The sequence below is a fragment of the Vipera berus genome (genome assembly GCF_964194415.1).
Source record: "Vipera berus genome assembly, chromosome: Z".
NCBI lineage: Eukaryota > Metazoa > Chordata > Lepidosauria > Squamata > Viperidae > Vipera > Vipera berus.
In genome coordinates, this window is record NC_138205.1 from 17,907,212 (window position 1) to 17,928,393 (window position 21,182).

The 21,182-nt window shown below is 42.8% G+C and overlaps 1 protein-coding gene across 1 annotated transcript in view; it reads left to right on the forward strand.

Annotated features, from left to right (window-relative positions):
- LOC308677886 (protein kinase C gamma type-like) overlaps nt 1-21,182 on the forward strand; it is a gene marked incomplete at both ends in the record, with an annotated part of 48,224 nt that overhangs the window by 14,424 nt on the left and 12,618 nt on the right. Inside the window, 9 exons of the mRNA XM_081344581.1 lie at nt 1,078-1,109; nt 8,380-8,462; nt 9,442-9,553; nt 13,301-13,432; nt 15,804-15,960; nt 17,312-17,446; nt 17,796-17,883; nt 19,132-19,161; nt 21,024-21,161. Of these exons, the coding sequence (XP_081200707.1) occupies nt 1,078-1,109; nt 8,380-8,462; nt 9,442-9,553; nt 13,301-13,432; nt 15,804-15,960; nt 17,312-17,446; nt 17,796-17,883; nt 19,132-19,161; nt 21,024-21,161 (907 nt within the window). The remainder of the gene's footprint in view (nt 1-1,077; nt 1,110-8,379; nt 8,463-9,441; nt 9,554-13,300; nt 13,433-15,803; nt 15,961-17,311; nt 17,447-17,795; nt 17,884-19,131; nt 19,162-21,023; nt 21,162-21,182) is intronic.

A 21,182-nucleotide genomic window follows, 5' to 3' on the forward strand; every position in this document is an offset into this window, starting at 1 on the left:
ATTCTAGTTGTCAGAGATGGTGACAGGGAGATGAATTTGACTAGCTGATTTCTTATGTAGCTCGGGATGCTGGAATCTTTGCTGCACGTAGCTTTAAGTTCCAGTTAAACTGATTTATTCCTCATGCCCATACACAACAATCTATTCAATTTACAGCACTAAATTAGTGCTAGGTAAGTTAATGGAATTCAAGAGGGGCTGAACTTGGATCACTTGTGGGAACATAATGACTCTAGGCTGATTCTTGTCTTGACTCTTCTCCCAGGCTGTGCATCTCCTTTTTCTGCTGTAGGAAAAGCTATGTTAGATCACACCAAAAATCTATGGATCCAGCATTCAGTTCCCACAGTGGTCAGTGGGTGTGTCTGGGAAATCCACAAGCAGAGTGTGAAGTGAGTGGCTCATCTATCTTCCTGCTGGCGTCCTTCAGCTCCTGTCTTTTAAGAACCATGCCCCATTGACCACGGTGGGATGTCTAGCCAAGCATTCATAGCTGCAACATTAACCACAAAGTATTAAAGCTTTTGCTCAATTGAGGGCATGGAACCCTAGGCAGGTTTTATTACAGGTGAACAAGCATTGTCTTATATGGATAAAAGGTACATAAATCTTGATCTTTTTTCTCAGAGATTTTGGCATTTCTGAAATCCATCTAGCAGTCTTCCCAAATGGTCCTCTTTAGAGGTATTGCACTCCTGCTTGCGCAGGGGGTTGGACTAGAAGATCTCCAAGGTCCCTTCCAACTCTGACATTCTATGTTCTATGATTTTTCTGATCATCCAGTATAGGAAATAGCCGTTGTTGGGAATGTAGGGAGCTAATGTCCAATATTTCTGGAGGGTAAGATTGGAGAAAGATGCCATATATTTTTCAGGCATTCTAACCCCTGAGCATTAATATTTTCTCCAGAGTCTAGCAAACTCTTTTCGATCTTTCTTGTCTTCTACAGCATACATGTGCATTTGTTAAGGTCACATTTAAGACATTTGCTAGCTCTGTGCTCTTTAAGCAGGCATCCTACGCTTTGTATAAACTAACCGTTTCTATTCCTTTTTTTTCTTTCTTTCTTTCCTGCAGGGGGATTGGAAAGCAGGGACTTCAGTGCTTAGGTAAGACTTTTCTTTTGACAATGCTCTTGGCGTGGTGCTCTTTTTCCCATTAGACCACCACATGGTGTGGAAGCACAATCAGGCTTATGGAGCACAGCAGCGGGGTTATTGGAGGGGAAGGAGAGGATGTGGGCGCTGCAGCCACATCCCTTTCTCCTTGAGTCCCAAAAGCATAGGGGCCCGGAGAGCATTTGGCGTGCTGCTGTTGACAAGGAGGAATGTGCTCTGCACATGCTCAGAGGCTCTCCTGGTCAGCTTGGTTGGCTCACAGCTTGCTCTTGATTAAAAGTGGGTTTGTAAGCACGAATTGTAATTTTTGTAAATGACAGTCTTGCGTTGGGGGTTTGCATCTTAACAGATAATGAATTCCCGGGGGAAAAGGCTGAATAGGTTCTCTTGTTTGAGTGCAAAAGGCGACCACAAGCTGTGAGAAGGATAAGAGACAATGCTCTGGGTTAATTCTTGGTTTTTGGACTTAGCCACATGCTGGCTGGGGAATTCTGGGAGTTGAAGTTCAGACATCTTACAAATAGCCAAACTTGAGAAACGCTGGTGCATGTATCAAGCTAAGGTCTTGTTCAGAGATAGCTGGGACTCAGTAGTGCTAGATTCTGAGGGCAAGTGAGAAGAGCAAAGGGTGTGGGGGCAGGGGCAGGCTGCCTCTAATTTCCCTAATTCCCATTTTAATCAAGCAATTTTTGCACACCCAGAGAGTCCCCGATCCAGTTTTATTGTTTCTCTGAACTACATTCCTTTGGGTTATTTTAGGACTGTGAAATGTCTCTTTCATTCTTGTATATTTTATATACACATCTATCTCCTGCACTGCCTTCATGCCTGACTTTACCTTCATTTTTCACTTGTCCTGTTGGCTTGTGGTCCCTATGTATTCATGTACATTTGGTCATGTATTCCTGTTTACATTTTGTTATTTATTTACTGATTTGTATTTCATATTTCTAAACCGGCCATCTCCCTGATAGAGAGATATTTGTTCATTTACTGTTCATTTACTTTTTCACTTTTGCATTTAATTTGTTTCATTTATTTCATTCACTCTTTGTTCATTTACAGGGGCCGTTTTACCCCACCAAGACTAGCAATTAATATACCCTGCCCAATGAATGCCGATTGGAGACAATAGGAGTAATTCTTCAGTGTAGCTAGAGAATTTAGTAAAGTTTGATCTTTTGCATATATCAGTTCCTGCCCTTCCAGCAATCTGCCTTTAATATATTTCATGTAATCCCTTTTCCCTCCGAAAGGCCATTGATAGTAGAATAAATTGTTCAGCTGTAATATACACTTTTTCATGCCTTATTTTCACACTGTGTATAAGGTAACCATCCAGATGCAGTGTGGGTGAATATGTCAATATGTGAATTGGCCTTGCGTGGTGTGTCACTAGCTACCTTGTACCTACATTCCCTTGGCCACTTGACTACTTCTCCTACTGTACTTCGGTGTGACGCCAACACACTGTTTTCTACTTGGCACCTTTATGTTTTCCTGTTCTCGGCTGCCACTGGCTCTTTGCTACTACAGAAATAAATCTCAACAGTTAGAGGAGCCAGAGGCTGAATAGTCTGGCTATCCAACAGGGAGATGCAGCCCTATAACTAGCTATGTGGTTTAGTTGGGCATAGATTTGGGTACATGCTTGAACATTTGAAACTGGAAAAGTTAGACTCATTTGACTAGTGCTAGAGTAGAAGAAAGGGACGCGGTGGCTCAGTGGGTTAGGACGATGAGCTTGTCGATCAGAAGGTCGGCAGTTTGGTGGGTCGAATCCCGAGTGCCACATAACAGAGTGAGCACCTGTTACTTGTCCCAGCTTCTGCCAACCTAGCAGTTCGAAAGCACATAAAAATGCAAGTAGAAAAATAGGGACCACTACGGTGGGAAGGCAACAGCGTTCTGTGTGCCTTTGGCATCTAGTCATGCCGGCCACATGACAATGGAGCACTGGCTCTTCGGCTTTGAAACGGAGATGAGCACCGGCCCCTAGAGTTGGAAACGACTAGCATGCATGTGCGGGGGAACCTTTACCTTTTACCCTAGAGTAGAAGAATAAGAATAGCATGAGAAGTGAAATTTGATTGGAAGGAAAAGATCCCAGAATAGGGCTAATAACTTTAATAGCTATCGGAAGACAAGCCCCATATGAATAGAGGTGCCAGCCAAACAAGTAATGCTTAGATTCACAAATTGAATTGAGTCGAGCTATAATGTAGTTATTTGGTTTGGTATTAATGCAATGTGAAAAGCTGCTATTGTAGTTTCTAACCTGTGATTTATGTGTTGTATGTGAATCAAATTACGATAGCTTGTTCAACAGTGTAGTTGAACTTGGGTTTAGCACAATGTGTGAACCCAGCAGTGAAACACTTTGATAATACTGTTCCTAGCAAGGTAGCTATTTTTCAAAATTAGGAAATTGCGGATGGTCAATTTCATGTAAACATTAAGCAAACATTATTTCTTGTTCATAAAGCTGGTAAGAACTGTGATACAGTGGGGCCTTAGCGGTGAGCAGATCTCCTTCATTGAAGGTGTTTAAGGAAAGGCTAAATAGTGCTGTGAGCACAGGTTGTCCTCGACTTACAACAATTCATTTAGTGACAATTTGAAGTTACAATGGCACTAAAACTGATTTATGACTGTTTTTCACACTTACAACCGTTGCAGCATCTCCATGGTCACGTGATCAAAATTCAGATGCATGGCAATTGACTCATTTATGATGGTTGCGGTGTCTCAGGGTTATATGGTCCCTTTTGACAAGCCACGTTAATGGAGAGGCCAGATTCATTTAACAGCTGTTACTAACTTAACAACTGCAGTGATTCACTTAACAACTGTGGCAAGAAAGGTCATAAAATGGGGCAAAATTCATTTAACAGTAGTTTCGCTTAGCAATTGAAATCTTGTGCTCAGTTGTGGTCATAAGTTGAGGACTACCTGTATAGGATTCTTCAATTGAGCCGGACTAGATGACCTCAAAGCCCCGATTTTATGATAGTATGTTATTTTATGTACACCATTTCCCAAGTAGAAAATGGATAACGTATGAAAGGGTCCTAATTTTTAGAATCCCTACAGATTAAAGTGAATCAAATGTAGTTTCTACCAACACATTTTATTTTTCTTTTACAGTAATCTACATGCAATTTTTCCCCTAATTCCTTGTGGAGGACCAGAGGAAGAGAGTCCCTTTCATTATTATCTTTTCAGAGATTTTCCTGCTGAGCTGTTTTTCTTCCCACACTGGGGGTTGGGATAGAAACCTATATATTTTTCTCCCATAGCAGACAGGGCGAAGCTATTTAAGAAGTATCTCCCTGCACTGGTTTCTCATGAAAAATTATAGCTTCCCATCTGCATTTCATGAAAGGAAGGCGGGGGGAATGAGGGATGAGTTGGGAATTACAGGCACCTCGGAGACACGCAGCTAAGGTTTCTTGGTAGCTAAGGCAGAAATCCACTGAAATTGGTTTTATTATATATTTTGACTGGGAACGGTGAGAATGTTAAAGGAAGGTTCCCTCTTCGTCCACAGATGTTGCAATTGATTTGTGAAATACTGTATGCTGACCCCTCTGCTCTCAACATTGCTAACATCTCCACTTTTCTATATCTAAGGTATACAAAGCAGCTCTGTTTTGTACGTTCAGCATCTTGCATGCAAACCAGTGCAAAAAATCCTCACAAATATTTTTGTATGCTGCCTGTCTCACTATATGTCTCCGGGTGAGGGGCGTGCTTATTTTCTCAGGCATGGCATCTTCTGCCTATTTCCTTCTTTGCCCATTGCCCTCATGGTGAACATTTTCACTGATATTTTGTCTTCTGCAGTTCCACCTGAGGATTTAGAAAATCTCCACCCGTCAAAACCACATATCTTACTAATGGAGATATTAATGGTCATCTGGCTCTTGGCATGTTCCTCAGGTTTCGGTCCCCTCCCTCTCAAAAGGCACTGACTGGGCTGTGTGTGCACCATCTCCTTCTTTCCCTGCCCTGAACTGGGATGACGTTCTAGAAATCACTTCCTAAATCTGACGGTTGCTAAGAAACCACCCTAGGGCTGTCAGGGAGATCGCTAGGCGACACCCTCTCCTCACTTTCCAATTACATCACACCTGCCAATCAACTGTGCCCCCCCCCCGTCTCATTCCAAATGTGCTTGGCTCAACCCTGCCATCAGCAACTTGAGCACCCAAACGCTTTCCCGCCCCCATTTTGTCTTCCAACTTCCTGGGGAAGATCCACCGTAGATCCTCCCTCCCAGCTCTTCTAGACCACCACATTCCCTCCCTCCCACATGACTTGCATATTATGCTTACCTTACATAGGCTGGAGATAGGGGATTCACATATAGAGGGGCTTCGGGCGAGGATCTCTGTTACTATGGCAACCCAGGGATGTTTATAGAAACGGCTCAGCCAAAGATAGGGATCGGGGGATAAGGGGGATAGCTGGTGAGGGGATCCTGATGCTGGCTTGCTTCTGAGGTATTCTCCATAGCTTCATACACATGAAAGAGCCGTGAGGGTCAAACTTTACTTGCTCTTTAGAAACCCTCAGCCTTACAATAATGGGACATTACCTGCTCATGGTCCTGAGTCAAGTCTCTGATGAGTTGGTTTAGCTATAAAATGCACTTGTTTGGTGTGTGTGTGTGTGTGTGTGTGTAAGTTAGCGAGAACAACAGAGGAACACTGATATGGTGAATTATATAATTTACTACAATTATATCAATAAAGGAGAACATTTGTAGCTCAGGGTTGAAATGTGTGTGTGGGGGGGGTCCCTTGGTGTTTCTGAGCTTGGTTGTTCTCTTGCAGACGTTCCATTACCCAAACATCATCTTCAGTTACATCATCAGTACTAATCATCTATTGCTAATCACATCATCACTATTTTTATTTTTAATTTTAACTGGGTTTTAATTTTCTCAGGGTTCTATTTAATTTCTTTTAATTTGTTTTAATGTTTGTATTGACTGTTTTTTAAATGCCCTGTAAACCGCCCTGAGTCCTTCGGGAAAGGGCGGTATATAAATCTAAATAAAATAAATAAATAAAAATAAATCACTAGCATTGATGATATTACTGAGTTTGGGTAATGTAACATCTGCAAGAAAACAACCAAGCTCAGAAAGCACCAAGGACCCCTCCTTACAGTTATATGATCACACTGCACAGCAACTCTTGGGCGGCTTACAATTAAAATCATGAATATAAAAATATTAAAAATAAGTCACCTCAGCTCAAAGAGACGGACCGGTTGTAAAGTTGGAGTGAGAGGTCCATTGCTAAAGATTCCTGCTGTTTTTCAGTTAAAGCTTTTAATCTGCAGCTGCTTTGCCTCATTTCTGGAACTTTTAGACCAGGTCTGGAGCAAATTGTCTTTTTTTGTAACTTCTAGTCCTCCCCACCTTTTTTTCTTTTAATATACCACACAAAATCTGTTAAGGAGGGAGGTTTAGGTAACTGCAAAGTGTCTTGATTAGACAGCGAGGAACTCTCCATCTGGAACCACCCTTTTGCAAACATCTTCTTTCCTCCTGCTTCCAGTTTGGTCCAATCTCTTCCCCCGCTGAGCTGGATACTCAGAGATTGTCCCTGCTTGTTGCCATAGAGACCCTCTTCCAAATCTCAGGCCTAAAGCTGCAGAAAGAAGAGGTGGGGGGGGATTGTAGGTGAGAAGAAAGTCATTCTCTCGCCCCACACCTGCCCTCCTGGATTAGCATCTTGGCTTTCTCTCAACAAGTTCCAGTGGCTTGCATTAAAGCAGGAGACTCGATCAATACTGTAAAATATTTGCTGACTTTGCAGACAAACAACTGCAGGTGTCATTTAAAAATTTTTTTTTTATTTTTTATTTTTTTAATTCCATTTATATCCCGCCCTTCTCCGAAGACTCAGGGCGGCTTACAAGCTTAGCAGTAGCCTTCATTCTATGTATATGCCTGCTTATTAGGGCTTTCACACCCACCCCCAAGCAGCATTATTACAAAGTCAGCTTATTGCCCCCAACAATCTGGGTCCTCATTTTACCTACCTCGGAAGGATGGAAGGCTGAGTCAACCTTGAGCCTGGTGGGACGCGAACCTGCACTAATTGCAGGCAGCTGGTGTTACTTAAGGAGGCATTAGCCCACTGCTCCACCAAGTCTCTTGTATGTCATGTCATGCATGTTGGCTCAGAATTCATGCTTTCTGAGCAATTTGGTATGTTTTTCAGAATGTCTTTAGGCCAAAAGAGTGCCTCAGATGCAGCCTTGTATTCTTATACACACACACACACACACACACACACACACACACACACACACACACACGTGCACACAAACCATAGACCAATCTATCTCGTGAATATAGTACAGTAAACTACAATTGGGACCAGAATTTCCATTGCCGAACAAGGTGGTTACTAAGTGAATCTTGTTTGATTTTGCAATTTTTTTTGGTTGTTAAATGAATCACTGCAACTGTTAAGTGAATCTGGCTTTCCTCACTGACTTGGCTTGTCAGACGCTGGTTGTGAAGTTCGCAAATGGTGATCGCATGACCCTGGGATGCTGCAATTATCATAAATACAAGCTGGTTGCCAAGAGTCTGTTCATGTGATTATGTGACTGTGGGGATGCTGCAATGGTTATAAGTGTGAGGACTGGTCGTAAATTACTTTTTTCAATGCTGTTTGAACTTTGAAGGATCACTAAATGAATGGTTGTAAGTCAAGGACTATGAATTATGCCTCAATTTTTTTTTATGTCTGGCACTTCATTGCTTAGGTTTTGAAAGTATTGTCCCCTGTTTCCCCCCCTCCCCTTTACTGTTTCAGTAAAAAGAGTGAAAAAAGAACATGTAACATGGAAAGAGCATATATTATGCACAACAAGATTATAAGGTGAAGAGAGCAGGGCGTATTTTTTATTGCAAATATTTACAGTTCTATCATTTCAGTTTTGTATAGCGGAAGAGACTGGAGACCCAATGCCTTCAAAGCAGATAGTAATGAATTAAGATAACACAACTTCACATGTTCCTTTTCTCTATTGTCACTTTCTGTAATCTTACCTTAGCATTCTTCTAACAAACAGTGTTTTTAACTCTTAAATTCTTAACAATATATTTTTTCTGGACTTCCATGTTCTTTCCCATTGTTCCTTTCTTTCACCGATTCCTTTGCCGAATTGCTTTTTCCCCACATCACACCTATATTTTTCATTAAACTTTTTCCTTCTGTGTCCCCTTTCTCAGTGTGCAGCTTTGTCGTACACAGAAGATGTCATGAATTTGTCACTTTTGAATGTCCAGGAGCTGGGAAAGGGCCCCAGACCGATGTAAGTCTCTTTTTCATTACAGAATTCTGTGTCTTTTGAGAGATAAGTGAGATTGTGGTGAGAAAAAAAATATATATTTTGGGGACAGTTGGAAACTTGGACAGTGGGCCTGTTCCCTCCATTCCAGGTGAACGTCCTGGTTTCCTTGCTATTTATACTGCTGACAGAGGGAATGGATACTTTCAGCAGCTGGCACGGTCCTATTTCTGCTGTCCTTGGCCTGAAATATTAAGGAATAAACTAGAAAAGATGGAAAGATTTGCCTCTTCTCTTTCAGAAGCACAAAATTTGCCAACTTTTTTTTTCTTGCATAAAATTTGGGGGTATATTCAGCCGTTCTGGGTGCAAAAGCAGATTTATGCCATACAGATGCAAACATATTTCCTTGTGTACACCATTTGTTCTGCTGTGAAGAAAATACACGAGCATGCACACACACACACACACACACACACACAGAGAGAGAGAGAGAGAGAGAGAGAGAGAGAGAGAGAGAGAGAGAGAGAGAGGGAGGCTGGATAGTGTAATTGTTAGAGCGCAGCCTTTGAAGCTGTCTGCCACGAACCATTTCGTGATCTTTTCTGTATTCATATTATTGTTAGATTGTTTTTATCCTGCTTTTATTACTTTTTTCTAAGTAATTCAAGACAGCGAACATATCTAATACTTCCTCCTCCTGCTTTCTCCACAACAACCCTGTGAGGTGGGCTGGGCTGAGAGAGAAGGACTGGCCGAAAGTCCACCAGCTGGCTTTCATGGCTAAGGCAGACCTAGAACTAACTGTATCCTGGTTTGTAGGCCAACATGCTAACCACTATACCAAATTGGCTTTTTCTATATGGTGAGAAAAGGGAATATAGGCTTTTTAGAGATGATGGTGGGAATTCAGATAAACAAAAGTGTTGTTTTCTGGCTGTCACACAATAATGGATGTGTGCCTTCACTAATTACATGTGTTTATACATTTTCTCTTTTGCAGGATCCCCGGAATAAGCATAAATTCAAAATCCATAGCTACAGCAGTCCCACTTTTTGTGATCATTGTGGCTCGCTCCTGTACGGACTAGTGCACCAGGGGATGAAATGCACCTGTGAGTAAGCATTAATTGTTCTCTAGAGTCGTGTGAATTGTTATAAGAAAAAGAATTAAAATGCTGTTACCTAAATAGTAGAAATGATTGTCACAAAAAGCTTCTTTCAACTAAGGGCTGCTGTGGCATGGAAAAAGTCCTCAATTCTAATATTATATCCCACCTTAAAACACAAGGCAGGCAGATAAATCATATTTTTATTATTAATAGTATGGTTGGTTGCACACTCAGTCAAATGGTTAGATTGGATTTTGTATTTTTATTCCTCTATCGAGTCCTTCCCATGGACCTAAGATAGGCAAATATTGTTCAATGGTGTTAAAGTTATTGTCACAGGATGTAAGCGGTTCCAAGTAAAGTTGCCTAAGAACTGCTCCAGATCTTTTGAGATTGCACCCAAGGTGCCTATGACTATGGCCACTGTCTTTGCTTTCTTTTGCCACAGTTGTCTATTTATGTTTGCAGGTCTTTGTATTTTGTGATCCCCCACCCCATTTCTTTCTCTTCTCTTATGTTGTCTCCATTGCTACTGCAATATCTACTATCCAAACTTTTTTCTTTTTTATTGACAGTTGTTAAGTCTGGCTTGTTATGCGGCATATGATAGTCTGTTTGAATTTTAAATTCCCAGGGCACCTTAGCTTCTCCATTTACTATTACATTTGTTTTATTTTGTGGCCCCACCAATTCTTGCTTGTAGGCAAATGGTATTTTTTGCAGATATTCCAATGCACCACTGTTGCTACTTGGTCAGGCTGTTGTTGCTAGTCAATCTATGCGATCTTCTTGCAACAGCGAACCAGGTAATTCACTGTTTCTTCAGCTTCCTTGAAGAGGTGGCACTTGCTATCTGTTGCTGTCTTCTCAACAATGGCTTTGTTCTTAAGGCTTGGTTTTGGGTAGCCATAAGTAGCCACTGTGTTTCTTTCTTTCTTTTTGCTTTTATTGATCATCAGGACTTGTTATCTGCTTTGCCTACTATTATTTTTTAATGTACTAGCCATGTAAGCCTTTGCTGTGCCATGCCTCTTTTCTATTCTTTTTCTATATTTCTTATAGGTCAATTTGATCTGTCTGGTATTTAGTAAGCCTTTGTGGTATACTAACTTTTTCACTGTCCTTCAGATATTCTTCCAATATTAGTAGTAGTTTGTGTGTGTATTTGCATAACAACATACACAGTATAATTTAAAGGTGAGAGTCTGCATTCGTCTAAAATACTCTACATCGCATGTGCTAAAAAAACTGGTTGCTTTCAATAATCAAGTTTAGTTCAAGTTTAGTTCAGTGGCTACTTTTTTTTAAAAAAAAGTTAATTAGAACCCTTATTCTTTCATTCTTCTACACTTGATGCACACTTTAAAAAGTGATAAAGAAGTATCGTTTTCTTCCTACTGTTCCCTTTGGGGCAGCAAAATGAGTTTGTAAAATAGAATATTGCACTACAGATAGGCAAGAGATACAACTTTGGTGCGCTGCCTCACAGGAGAAAGATTCTAGTTCTTCTCACCTATTGAGTCTATCTGCTTATTGGAAACTTTTTTTTTACATGAACAGAGCTTCTCAGGTTTACTGGAAATATTAAAATGTGACCCTCCATCTACGACTTCAATAGTAGCAGTCTGTTGCAAATCTTACTATCGTAGGTTTTTGAAAGTGTAGATGAAGATTAAGCGACTTTAAAATTGTAAGCCTTGTTGGAGTTCAGTGATAGCCAAATAACCATTAGTTGGGCAGATGACAATATATCTGGCGTACGCAGAAAATCAGATGCAATTTTGCAACTTCATTAGAACAAGGCAGCTCTATCTATTCTGGGTGTGTAGAAGTAGATTCCTCTGAAATTTACACCCCCGGGGATGTAGAAAAATGAAAATACATACAAAAAGAGATTTTCTGTAACCCACTGCAGTCAGTATCTATAACTGAGAAGCCACTGCATCATATATGGGTACCTGAATGTAAGTATGTTAAGGGCCAATAATTAGTTTCTTTAATGGAAGATGTGGCCAATATTATGGTTTTGCTTTCTCCCAAAGATTCAGAGTGGATCTCTGCAATCAGTTATAGAACAGATGGTGAACAGCCTTCAGCTAATTTGATGAATCTGACCTATGCTTTTTCTGAGATAGGCTTGCAAACACAGCCAAATGGCTTCTCCATTTCAAGCGTAATATCAGAAAGATGTTTGCATGTAGCAAAGAAGACTGTTATCTCATTAGAAGCATCTTAGTTAATAAATGATACAGACTTGCAGTGATTAATCTTTTTGTAAAAAACAAAGTATATGTTGCTTGTTACATTATGCAGCCGTAAACTGCAAGCTGGCACTCTCCTAAACGAGACTCCCTCTTCTATAAATGAATAAAAAAGAAATCTCTCTCTTTTTTTTAAAGATACCCCTTTCATCTAGGACATTTGTAACTTCCTGTAGTAAAATATTTAACTTAACAGAAAAAAAATGTGATTTCATTAATTGAACGCATATCTTAAAATTAGAAATAGGGATGTGCACGAAGCAGAAATCTGTTTTCATTTGAACTTGGAACAAACAGACCCAGATCCTACTGAATGTTTTGTTCTGATGTGTCAACCTTTTGAAATAGGCAGGGCCAAGAAACACAGAAATTCCAATAATGCTGCTTTATTGTAGTAGAATATATTAACAGAGACGCGGTGGCTCAGTGGGTTAGGACGCTGAGCTTGTTGATCAAATGGTCAGCAGTTTGGCGGGTTGAATCCCGAGTGCCGCGTAACAGAGTGAGCGCCTGTTACTCATCCCAGCTTCTGCCAACCTAGCAGTTCGAAAGCACGTAAAAAATGCAAGTAGAAAAATAGGGACCACTACGGTGGGAAGGTAACAGCGTTCCGTGCGCCTTTGGCGTCTAGTCATGCCGGCCACATGACCACGGAGACGTCCTCGGACAAGCGCTGGCTCTTCGGCTTTGAAACGGAGATGAGCACCGGCCCCTAGAGTTGGAAACGACCAGCACGCATGTGCAGGGGGGGGAACCTTTACCTTTACCTTATATTAACAGAATCTTGAAATCCTATCCTAGTGTTTCTCAAACTCAGCAATTCTAAGATGGGTGGACTTCGTCTTCCAGGATTCCCCAGCCAGTATGGCTAGAGAATTCTGGGAGTTGAAGCCCACCCATCTAAAAGTCTTTAGGGTTGAAAAATACTAAACACTGCCCTATTCAAGTTTCTCTCTATCCTTTATTATACTAATAAAACTAAAGTAGGGTTGTTTCTTAGTTTCTTTCTTACGCTTTCTTAAAACTCTGGACAATGTAAATGCTTCTCCAAGCGTCTCCTGGACAGTTGTATTTTACCAAGTTAATACAATTCCTTTATACAATCTTGGAACAAACTCTTAGAACACACACATTTTACATCAAGCTTACAACATTCAGAAGATTGAATTGATGGGATGTGAGGTTGCGTCCTGTGACCAGAACTCTAGGAATTCTGAAATATTGTTGAATTTTTGAAACAGGTAAATTTTGTTCTGATTGCTGTTTTGTTCTGACCTCAGAAGGCAAATGCAAAGCTCAGAAGACTCAAACTAACCATATTTAAGTTCAAAGGTTTTGAAAATGAAAATAACCAAGATTTATTTATTTAATATTTAGAAAAATCTTTCAATGTCAGCAATAAATTGAACTTGTGTCAGAGTAGGGAAATCTATTCTCTTTATTCCCATTTGCTTTCAGCTGATTTGCCAACCTTTGCTGCCCCCTGCAGGCTGTGAGATGAATGTGCACAAACGCTGTGTCCATTGTGTTCCCAGTTTGTGTGGCGTTGACCATACAGAGCGCCGTGGACGCCTCCAACTTCACATTGAGACATTTGGCAGCGATGAGATCCGGGTGACTGGTAAGGAAATGGTGTCATTGAGGTGTAATAGAATTGGACACATGAGTTTACTCACTTATTAATATCTTATTAGATGTCCTGTTCTCTACATTTCAGTGTTGAAGCTTATATTGGTGGCATCCTCAGGATTATGGGGTTAGTCTTCCAAAAAGAATGTACTTTGCTCTTCTGTCTTTTATATGGTGGGTTACATTGATTCAGTTTACCCAGATTTTTGATGAGCTCAAAGAATTCTGACATTCCTTTAACGCTGCTATTAATTGCCTCTTATAATTAAAAGTCACATAGAAAGTGATAGGATACGAGGACCTGAAACTTTATAAAAAGAAAGCAAGCTGAAGAAACTGGGACTCCTATTTTGTTTATGAATCAAAACCTCTTCATTCTTCACTTAAGGCAGGGGTAGGCAACCTCGGCTCTTTTATGACTCATGGACTTCAACTCCCAGAATTCCTGAGCCAGCTGTGCTGGCTCAGGAATTCTGGGAGTTGAAGTCCATGAGAGCCGAGGTTGCCAACCCCTGACTTAAGGAATTAGGAGCTTTTAAAAACAGGTAGAAATAAGAAAGCCCTCAGGGTCAAGCTAGCTTAGAAAAGATGGGAGAAGGCACGGAAGTGAGAATGCAGTACTGTTTGCCTAACATTATTTCTCTTTTTCAAGTAACAACCGTTTGCAAATTTGGCAGTCCTCAGGAAAACTTCAGGATTTTGCTAAGTATTCAAGGCAAACAAACATTGTTTCTGGGCAATAAGTTTCCATTATTTTCCCATCTTTGGATATGCAGAGATAGCTTCTGAACGTGCAGTTTCTACATAGGTTATTAATTCTTTCTTTGTCTCAAGATCACTTAGTTTATTAATATTCCATGCTTGTGACTATAACACCTCAAAGAAACTTGATTGATATTTTGAAAGGTCTACTTGGGAGTAACATAGATTTTGGGGGGGGTGATGAAATTGATCGGGTAGACAGAAGTATTTTCGGGAAGGAGCCCTAAACATTTCAAATTTATTTATTTTATTTCTTTATTCCACTTCTGTAGCTGCCCAATCCAATCATGTGATCAACTACCTTCGACTAAGTATTGTACTTAAAAACTGGTCTTGATTCTTTAATGCCACAAATTAAAAGGCCTCATTTTAAAGCATTGATGAATAATATGCCTTCAGCCAGCGCAAGCTTTAGTCCATGAGCAGACTAACTAATCCTTCTTTCAAACATTTCTGTGATAAAAATTTCAGAATATAGGGAACAAAATGAGCTGTAGCAGACATCCACAAATCTGCCTTTTCCCTCCACTTGTTTCAGAGAGGCCTTCAGTGAATTGTATAAGTGCAAGCATGTTTGCTCTCTTTTGCATTTTTAAAACATCTAGTTAGTTCTTTCGCAGTTCATTTAGGATCCAAGATTCAGCTTTTTTATTTGGTTCTGCTGTTCGATGTAAAATCCCCGTGCACCTTCTTGTGCGTATTTGCATACTCATTTCTGCAGTTCCTTCTCCCTCTCCCTCCCTCCCTCTCTCTCTCTCTCTCTCTCTCTCTCTCTCTCTCTCTCTCTCTGTGTGTGTGTCTCTCTCTCTCTCTCCCCCTCCCTCCCCCCCTCTCTCTCTCCTCAAAGTTTCCAGTTTAGTTAACGGTGGGCTGAAGCTGGACTGGGAAGTTGCAAAACCCCCCTTTTCATTCGAAGAGGGATTAACTTATTGTCATGAAAAATAGATAAAAACAATGAATAATTAAAAAAAATATTAAAGAGTAATGAAAAACAGAGGCAACCCAGGTGATGGGACTGGAGGTTGGAAGGCTCTTCAAAAGAGAAGAGGACTGCAGCACCGACAAGAAGACAGCGGCGGTTTTGATGGGCCGGGGTGAAGAATAGGCCTGATTGGGGTGGTGAAGGCTGGGCACCACCTGGGTTCTATTCCTAGCCCCAAAGCTTGACATTCCCCTCCTCTGCTTTTCACACCTTCCCCTGCACACTTTATCACTGTCTTTCTCCCGCATTCTGGAACACCAGCACGTAGGTGGTGACGAGAAAGCCACTGCTGCATTCTCCTTGACAGAAGGGAATTTCCTCACCCACCCTACCATCCCCTTCACCCCCATGCGCGCACGCACACACACACACACACACTCACACACGCAAACACACACAAGTTTGCTGCCGCAGCAGTTTTCCCTTAGCCCACAGCAGGTGGCCCAGGACAGATGCCAGAAGTTCCTCCTCCCTCAGCCCACCAGCAAACACAGGAGGTCTGCCTTCCTGCCCACTCACCCTTCCCTCTGGTACAAGGAGGCAGTTGGAAGCTAATAATCTTTTTTAGAAGCCGATTATCACCGTTTCTATTTCCCTCCCTCCCTCCTTTCCCTACCAGTTGGAGAAGCGCTGAACTTGATCCCAATGGATCCCAACGGTCTCTCTGATCCTTACGTGAAACTCAAGCTGATTCCTGATCCAAAGAATCTCACAAAGCAAAAGACCAGAACCGTCAGGTCCACTCTTAATCCTATCTGGAATGAAACCTTTGTTTTGTAAGTACAGGCGGGAGAGGCCTCGGGCCTTATTTATCCATCTTAGAAATTGTGGGAGGAGGTGTTTCATGGTGCTGACCAGCCCCCGTGGCTGTGCACTCCTCTGTGAGCCCCAAGCAAGATGGCAGAATCAGGTCTTGAGACATTTCTGAGAGACCAGGTTTTCCAAAGCCCTGGCTCACCTTTGGGGGAAGAATGTTCTAAAGCAGGGCTTTCAACCAGTGGTACGGGTACCACCTGTGGTACATTGGCACCTGGCAGGTGGTACACGACCATCCTAGAAAAGTGGTAGCAGGGGAGAGGAATGAGCTGAACCAGTGGCAGCACCGCACAAGCCTGAGTGAGAGACGGCTGGAGCTGCAGGGCTGTCAGGGCTCAGCGGAAGCGCCAGGATCAGCGCCAGGCTCCAGATGGAGCTCAGCGCTGATCCTGGCGCTTCTGCTGAGCCCAGAAGAAGCGCCGATCGGCTGGAATGTTGCAGCATCTCCAGGGTCTTGTGATTTGCATTCAGATGCTTGGCAACTGATTCATATTTATGACGGTCACAGTGTCCCAGGGTCATGTGAAGTGACCAAAACCTGCTGCAACCACCCACCAGAGGGAGGGAGAATAAAAAACAAACACCACCCCACCCCACTCCCGCTGCCAATCCTCAACAGAAATGCTCACAACAATGAAAACCTCGGACAGGAGGAAGAGCGCTGCCGGGTGGGCAGGCAGGTGTCTTGCTCGACTGTGGCTTGGGGGGGGCACTTTTTTCAGTGCCATTGTAACTTCTAACAGTCACTAAGCGTCGAGAACTACCTGTACTTCATCACTTTCCCCCCCTCCCTTTTTTTTTTTTTTGGTCATCAAGTTTTTGACACCTTGCTAGGTGACTGGTGATACTCAGATATTGCCATATCCTAAAAGTGGTACAATGGGTGAAAAGATTGAAAAGCCCTGCTTTAGCGGGACCAAGTGGGACAGGCTGATATAATGGGGCAAAGATGGTTCTATAGGTAACCTGGCCCTATGCCATGTGGGGCTTCAAAGATCATAGGCAACACTTGAATTGGACCCGGAAGCAAATCAGCACCAAAAGTGCACCTTGCCCAGCAGAGGGGTTTCAGGCATCGTTCTTTGGGCTCCCAAGGTTGATCGCGCAGTCTCCTTCCATACCAGCTGAAGCTTCCGGATGCTGTTCAAGGGTAGAACTCATTGCAATAATCCCAATGGGAGATGACCAGGGCACGAGTGACCGAGTGGAGAGCCTTCCTATCCAGGAAAGAGTACGCAACGTGAAGTAATAAGGAAATTTGTTCGCTTCAGGTTTTTTTTGACCTCCTTCTTTCCCCTTGTCACTCAACAGCACCCTGCAGCCAGGTGACATGGATCGGCGCCTCTCCATCGAGGTCTGGGACTGGGACCGGACAACCCGCAATGACTTCATGGGCGCCATGTCCTTTGGAGTCTCTGAGCTGTTCAAGGGCCCCTTGGAAGGCTGGTAAGGGGAAATCATCTGGGTAGGAAAAAAATGGAAGAGAACAATGGAGCAACTCAGTGGGCCACCAGTGCTCATATTCTCTCTCTTTCTCCGTCTTGGCGTCTTTTTGGATTTTATCTGTTTGCTTGGTTGGCACCATCCTCTTTCTCTTTCTCTTCCTCTGTCTCTCGCTCTCCTCTCCTTTAATTTAACCCTGCAAATACCTCCCATTTTTGGCTTCCATCCATTCATTCTCTTCCCCTCTCCCTGTTTCCTTCCATTTTCTTCCCCATCACCCCTCTTGCTCATTCGCTCCCTCTTTTGTCCACTTCCGCCCTGCCCAATGTCCCTGTCTGCGTTGCTGTCCCAGGTACAAATTGCTCAATCAGGAGGAGGGCGAATATTATAGTGTCCCTGTGGCGGATGCAGAAAACTGTGGGCTGCTGCAGAAATTTGAGGTAACCATGTGGCTCCATGACAATGTTTGGATTGGTACCCCATACGCTGTACACTGATCCGTACGCTGAGCTCTGCCACACAACACCAGCAAAATTGCCCTTTCTTATCCTCTGGGACAGTTTTACCCAGGGCAGTTTGCAAGAAGCTCACTGAAAGATGGGGTGGGATGGGTGACCAGCGAGAGCTCTTCCAGTCAGCAAACAAAAATTAGAAGCAACCCCTCTGCGGTGCAAGGCTCTAAAAAAGAAACTGTTTTTTTTGCAATAGAGCCACTTGCAATGTTCTTCGTATTTCACTGCTGTCCCATAGATGAGGCGCATGACTCAGTGGCTTAACGATGCTGGAGATGGTCTTTGCTTCAGCGGTTTGAGTCCTAGCACTGCATGGTGGGGGCGAGCTCCTGTCACTTGGCTCACCTCCTGCCCACCTGGCAGTTCGAAAGCGTGTTATACGCGAGTAGATAAATAGGTACCACTTCGGTGGGGAGACGAGCCGGTGCTTCATGCAGAGGGTTAGAATCCTGCTGGGAACGGACCTTCCCAATTGCCACACCCATTTGCAAGCCCAGCGAGAGCTTTGGAGGAGGGAAAGGGCCCCGGATGCTGCCACGGGAAAGCCTCTCGTCTTTCTTCCTGGTGTGGAACTAGCTCGCCCCCTGTGGTGCACTTTGGAAAGTGGGTGACCATGAACCAAACAGAGCTAGCAGTCTTAGGTAGCCAAACTGCTACTCAGCTTTAGCAGTGTAGTCTCCTGGCTAATTTACATTGCCATATGCTAAGCAAACAAACCCATAGTTGTTATCTTTTAAAGGCAGTTTGGGCTCTGTGTGATACACTCACTGTATTGTATGTAGCCTTCACAGTTTTAGGATCTACTGTGACAAACACCGATCAGCTTTAATGTGAGGCAAAATGATAGATGGTCCAGAGAGGGTTTTAGCAACCCTCTCTAGCTATTTTTTTTTCCTGGGAGAACACAGAGCTGTGTGTTTTATCCTGACCCTAGTCTGCTGAAATGGCATTCATTATCTCATCGTTAGCACTGAAACAAGTCTCAACTCTCTTCTCTGGATGGAGAGAATCATCTTTGTCCTTTGCCTTAGACAACGAAATTTCTTGAGATGTCCTATAAGTGGCTGTTGGGTGGTCCGGTTTAAGAATGGGCACAAATTACATTTTTAACGAAGAGGCAGGATAGAACAGAGGTTATTCAGGCAGCTACTTACATCTTGATGCTTTGTTTTCCAGGCTTGCAACTTTCCTCTGGAACTCTATGAGGTATAAAATTTTCTTCTGTTTCTTTTATTTTGAGAAGCGGGCGGGGGGGGGGGGATGGATGCTTTTGCTGCCATAAAAGCATCCACCAAAGCTCACCGTAGGCTTAGTGAAAGGGGGAAATGCAGGACACAAGAACAGAGGAAGAGCCCACTTGATCCCTTGAATCTACTGATGTTCATCCAATCCTTTTGTTTTTAGGACCAATTATGTTGGGGTTTTTTTTGGCTACTTGCAGTAAATTGCCCATCTCTGATCCCTTCTGGTAACTGTTGCTATGCTCCCTCTGAACTTGGAAACATGTCCTTAGCTAATATGCTTAACAGCCACAGATGTGTCTCTCCTTGGAAGCATCGTTGGCTGAATGTCAGTATTTAATTCTGGGGAAAAAGCGTTTCCTTAGACCCATCCATCAACTGGAGGAGGAAAATGGAGGTGGTAAATACTTTTGCAGCTAAAGTATGAGAGAAGGAAAGATAACACCAGCGTCACTGAGATGAATCCACTCGTTTGTGGCCTTCCCAGAAAGCAGTTCAGATAGTCCTCAAGTTATGACCAAAGTTGAGCCCCCAAATTTCTGTTGCTAAGCAAGGCAGTTGTTAAGTGGGTTTTGCCCCATTTTACAACTTTGTGTCACGGTTAAGTGAATCATGCAGTTGTTCAGCAAATCTGGCTTCCCCCCATTGACTTTGCTTGTCGCACGCCAGCAGGGAAAATTACAAATCTGATCACATGACCCGGGGGACACTGCAACCGTCATAAATACAAGCCAGTTGCCAAGCGTCTAAATTTTGATAACATGACCATGGGGATGCTGCAATGGTCATACAGTAAGTCACATTTTTTTAGTGCTGTTTAACTTCAGATGGAAGTAAAGGAACGGTTATAAGTTGAGGATTACCTGCACCTTGAATATCAGTCTTCTAGCTTGGAGATGACTGGGTGTTACCACTGGGATTTTCTGCCTAAAAAAACTGGGTCTGGAGTCGTGGCAAATTTCTCAGTTCACTGTGGATCTGCCCTGATTCTGTAATGATTTCACAGATCCTCTTGGGAAGAAAGTTGATTTGCAACTGCATGTGTATCAAAATCACTCCATTGTTCATGGAGATTCTCAGTCATCCAGGTGTTGGTTGTCCTGAAGGTGCGTTTTCACGAGGCAACTGGACTTCCTTGCTTTTCTTTGAAGTCGTTTCACTTTTCATCCAAGAAGCTTCTTCAGCTCTGACTGGATGGTGGGGAATGGAAGGATTTATACTCCTTGCAGGCAGCTGGTCCTTTGCATTCTTTTGGAGAGTTATTGAGGTCACTTGGAGCTGAAGAAACGTCTTCTCATCCAGTTGGAGCTGAAGAAGCTTCTTGGATGAGAAGCGAAACACCTTCAAAGAAAAACAAAGAAAGTCCAGTTGCCTCTTGAAAAAGCACCTTTGGGACACTCCATTGTTCATTCTCATACCCTCCCTAATATCCTAAGACTTTTACCGTTATGTACTAAATGTACCTTGTACCAGCTTCCATTTCAAAGGTATTTATTTATTTTATTTTATTTTATTGTAATTCCATTTATATCCCGCCCTTCTCCGAAGACTCAGGGCGGCTTACAAGCTTAGCAGTAGCCTTCATTCTATGTATATGTATGCCTGCTTATTAGGGGTTTCACACACCCCCAAGCGGCATTATTACAAAGTCAGCTTAATTGCCCCCAACAATCTGGGTATGAAGAAGCAGCTGAAACACCCCCCCCCCAAGGCACCCTCTTCAAAATGGCAGAGATTGCTGATGTTTGCACGTAACTCCAGCTGGGATGCCCTTAATTCTGAGACTGCAGGATCTTCACGCCCGCGTTTCTTCCTTTCGCCTTGCAGAAGGTTCGCCACGGCCCTATCCCATCTCCATCTCCGAGCCCCACCGACTCCAAGCGGGGTGGATTCTTTGGCATCAACCGCTTCCACATCTCGGACTTCAACTTCCTCATGGTTCTGGGCAAAGGAAGCTTTGGCAAGGTGGGTCTTCCACTAGGCCAG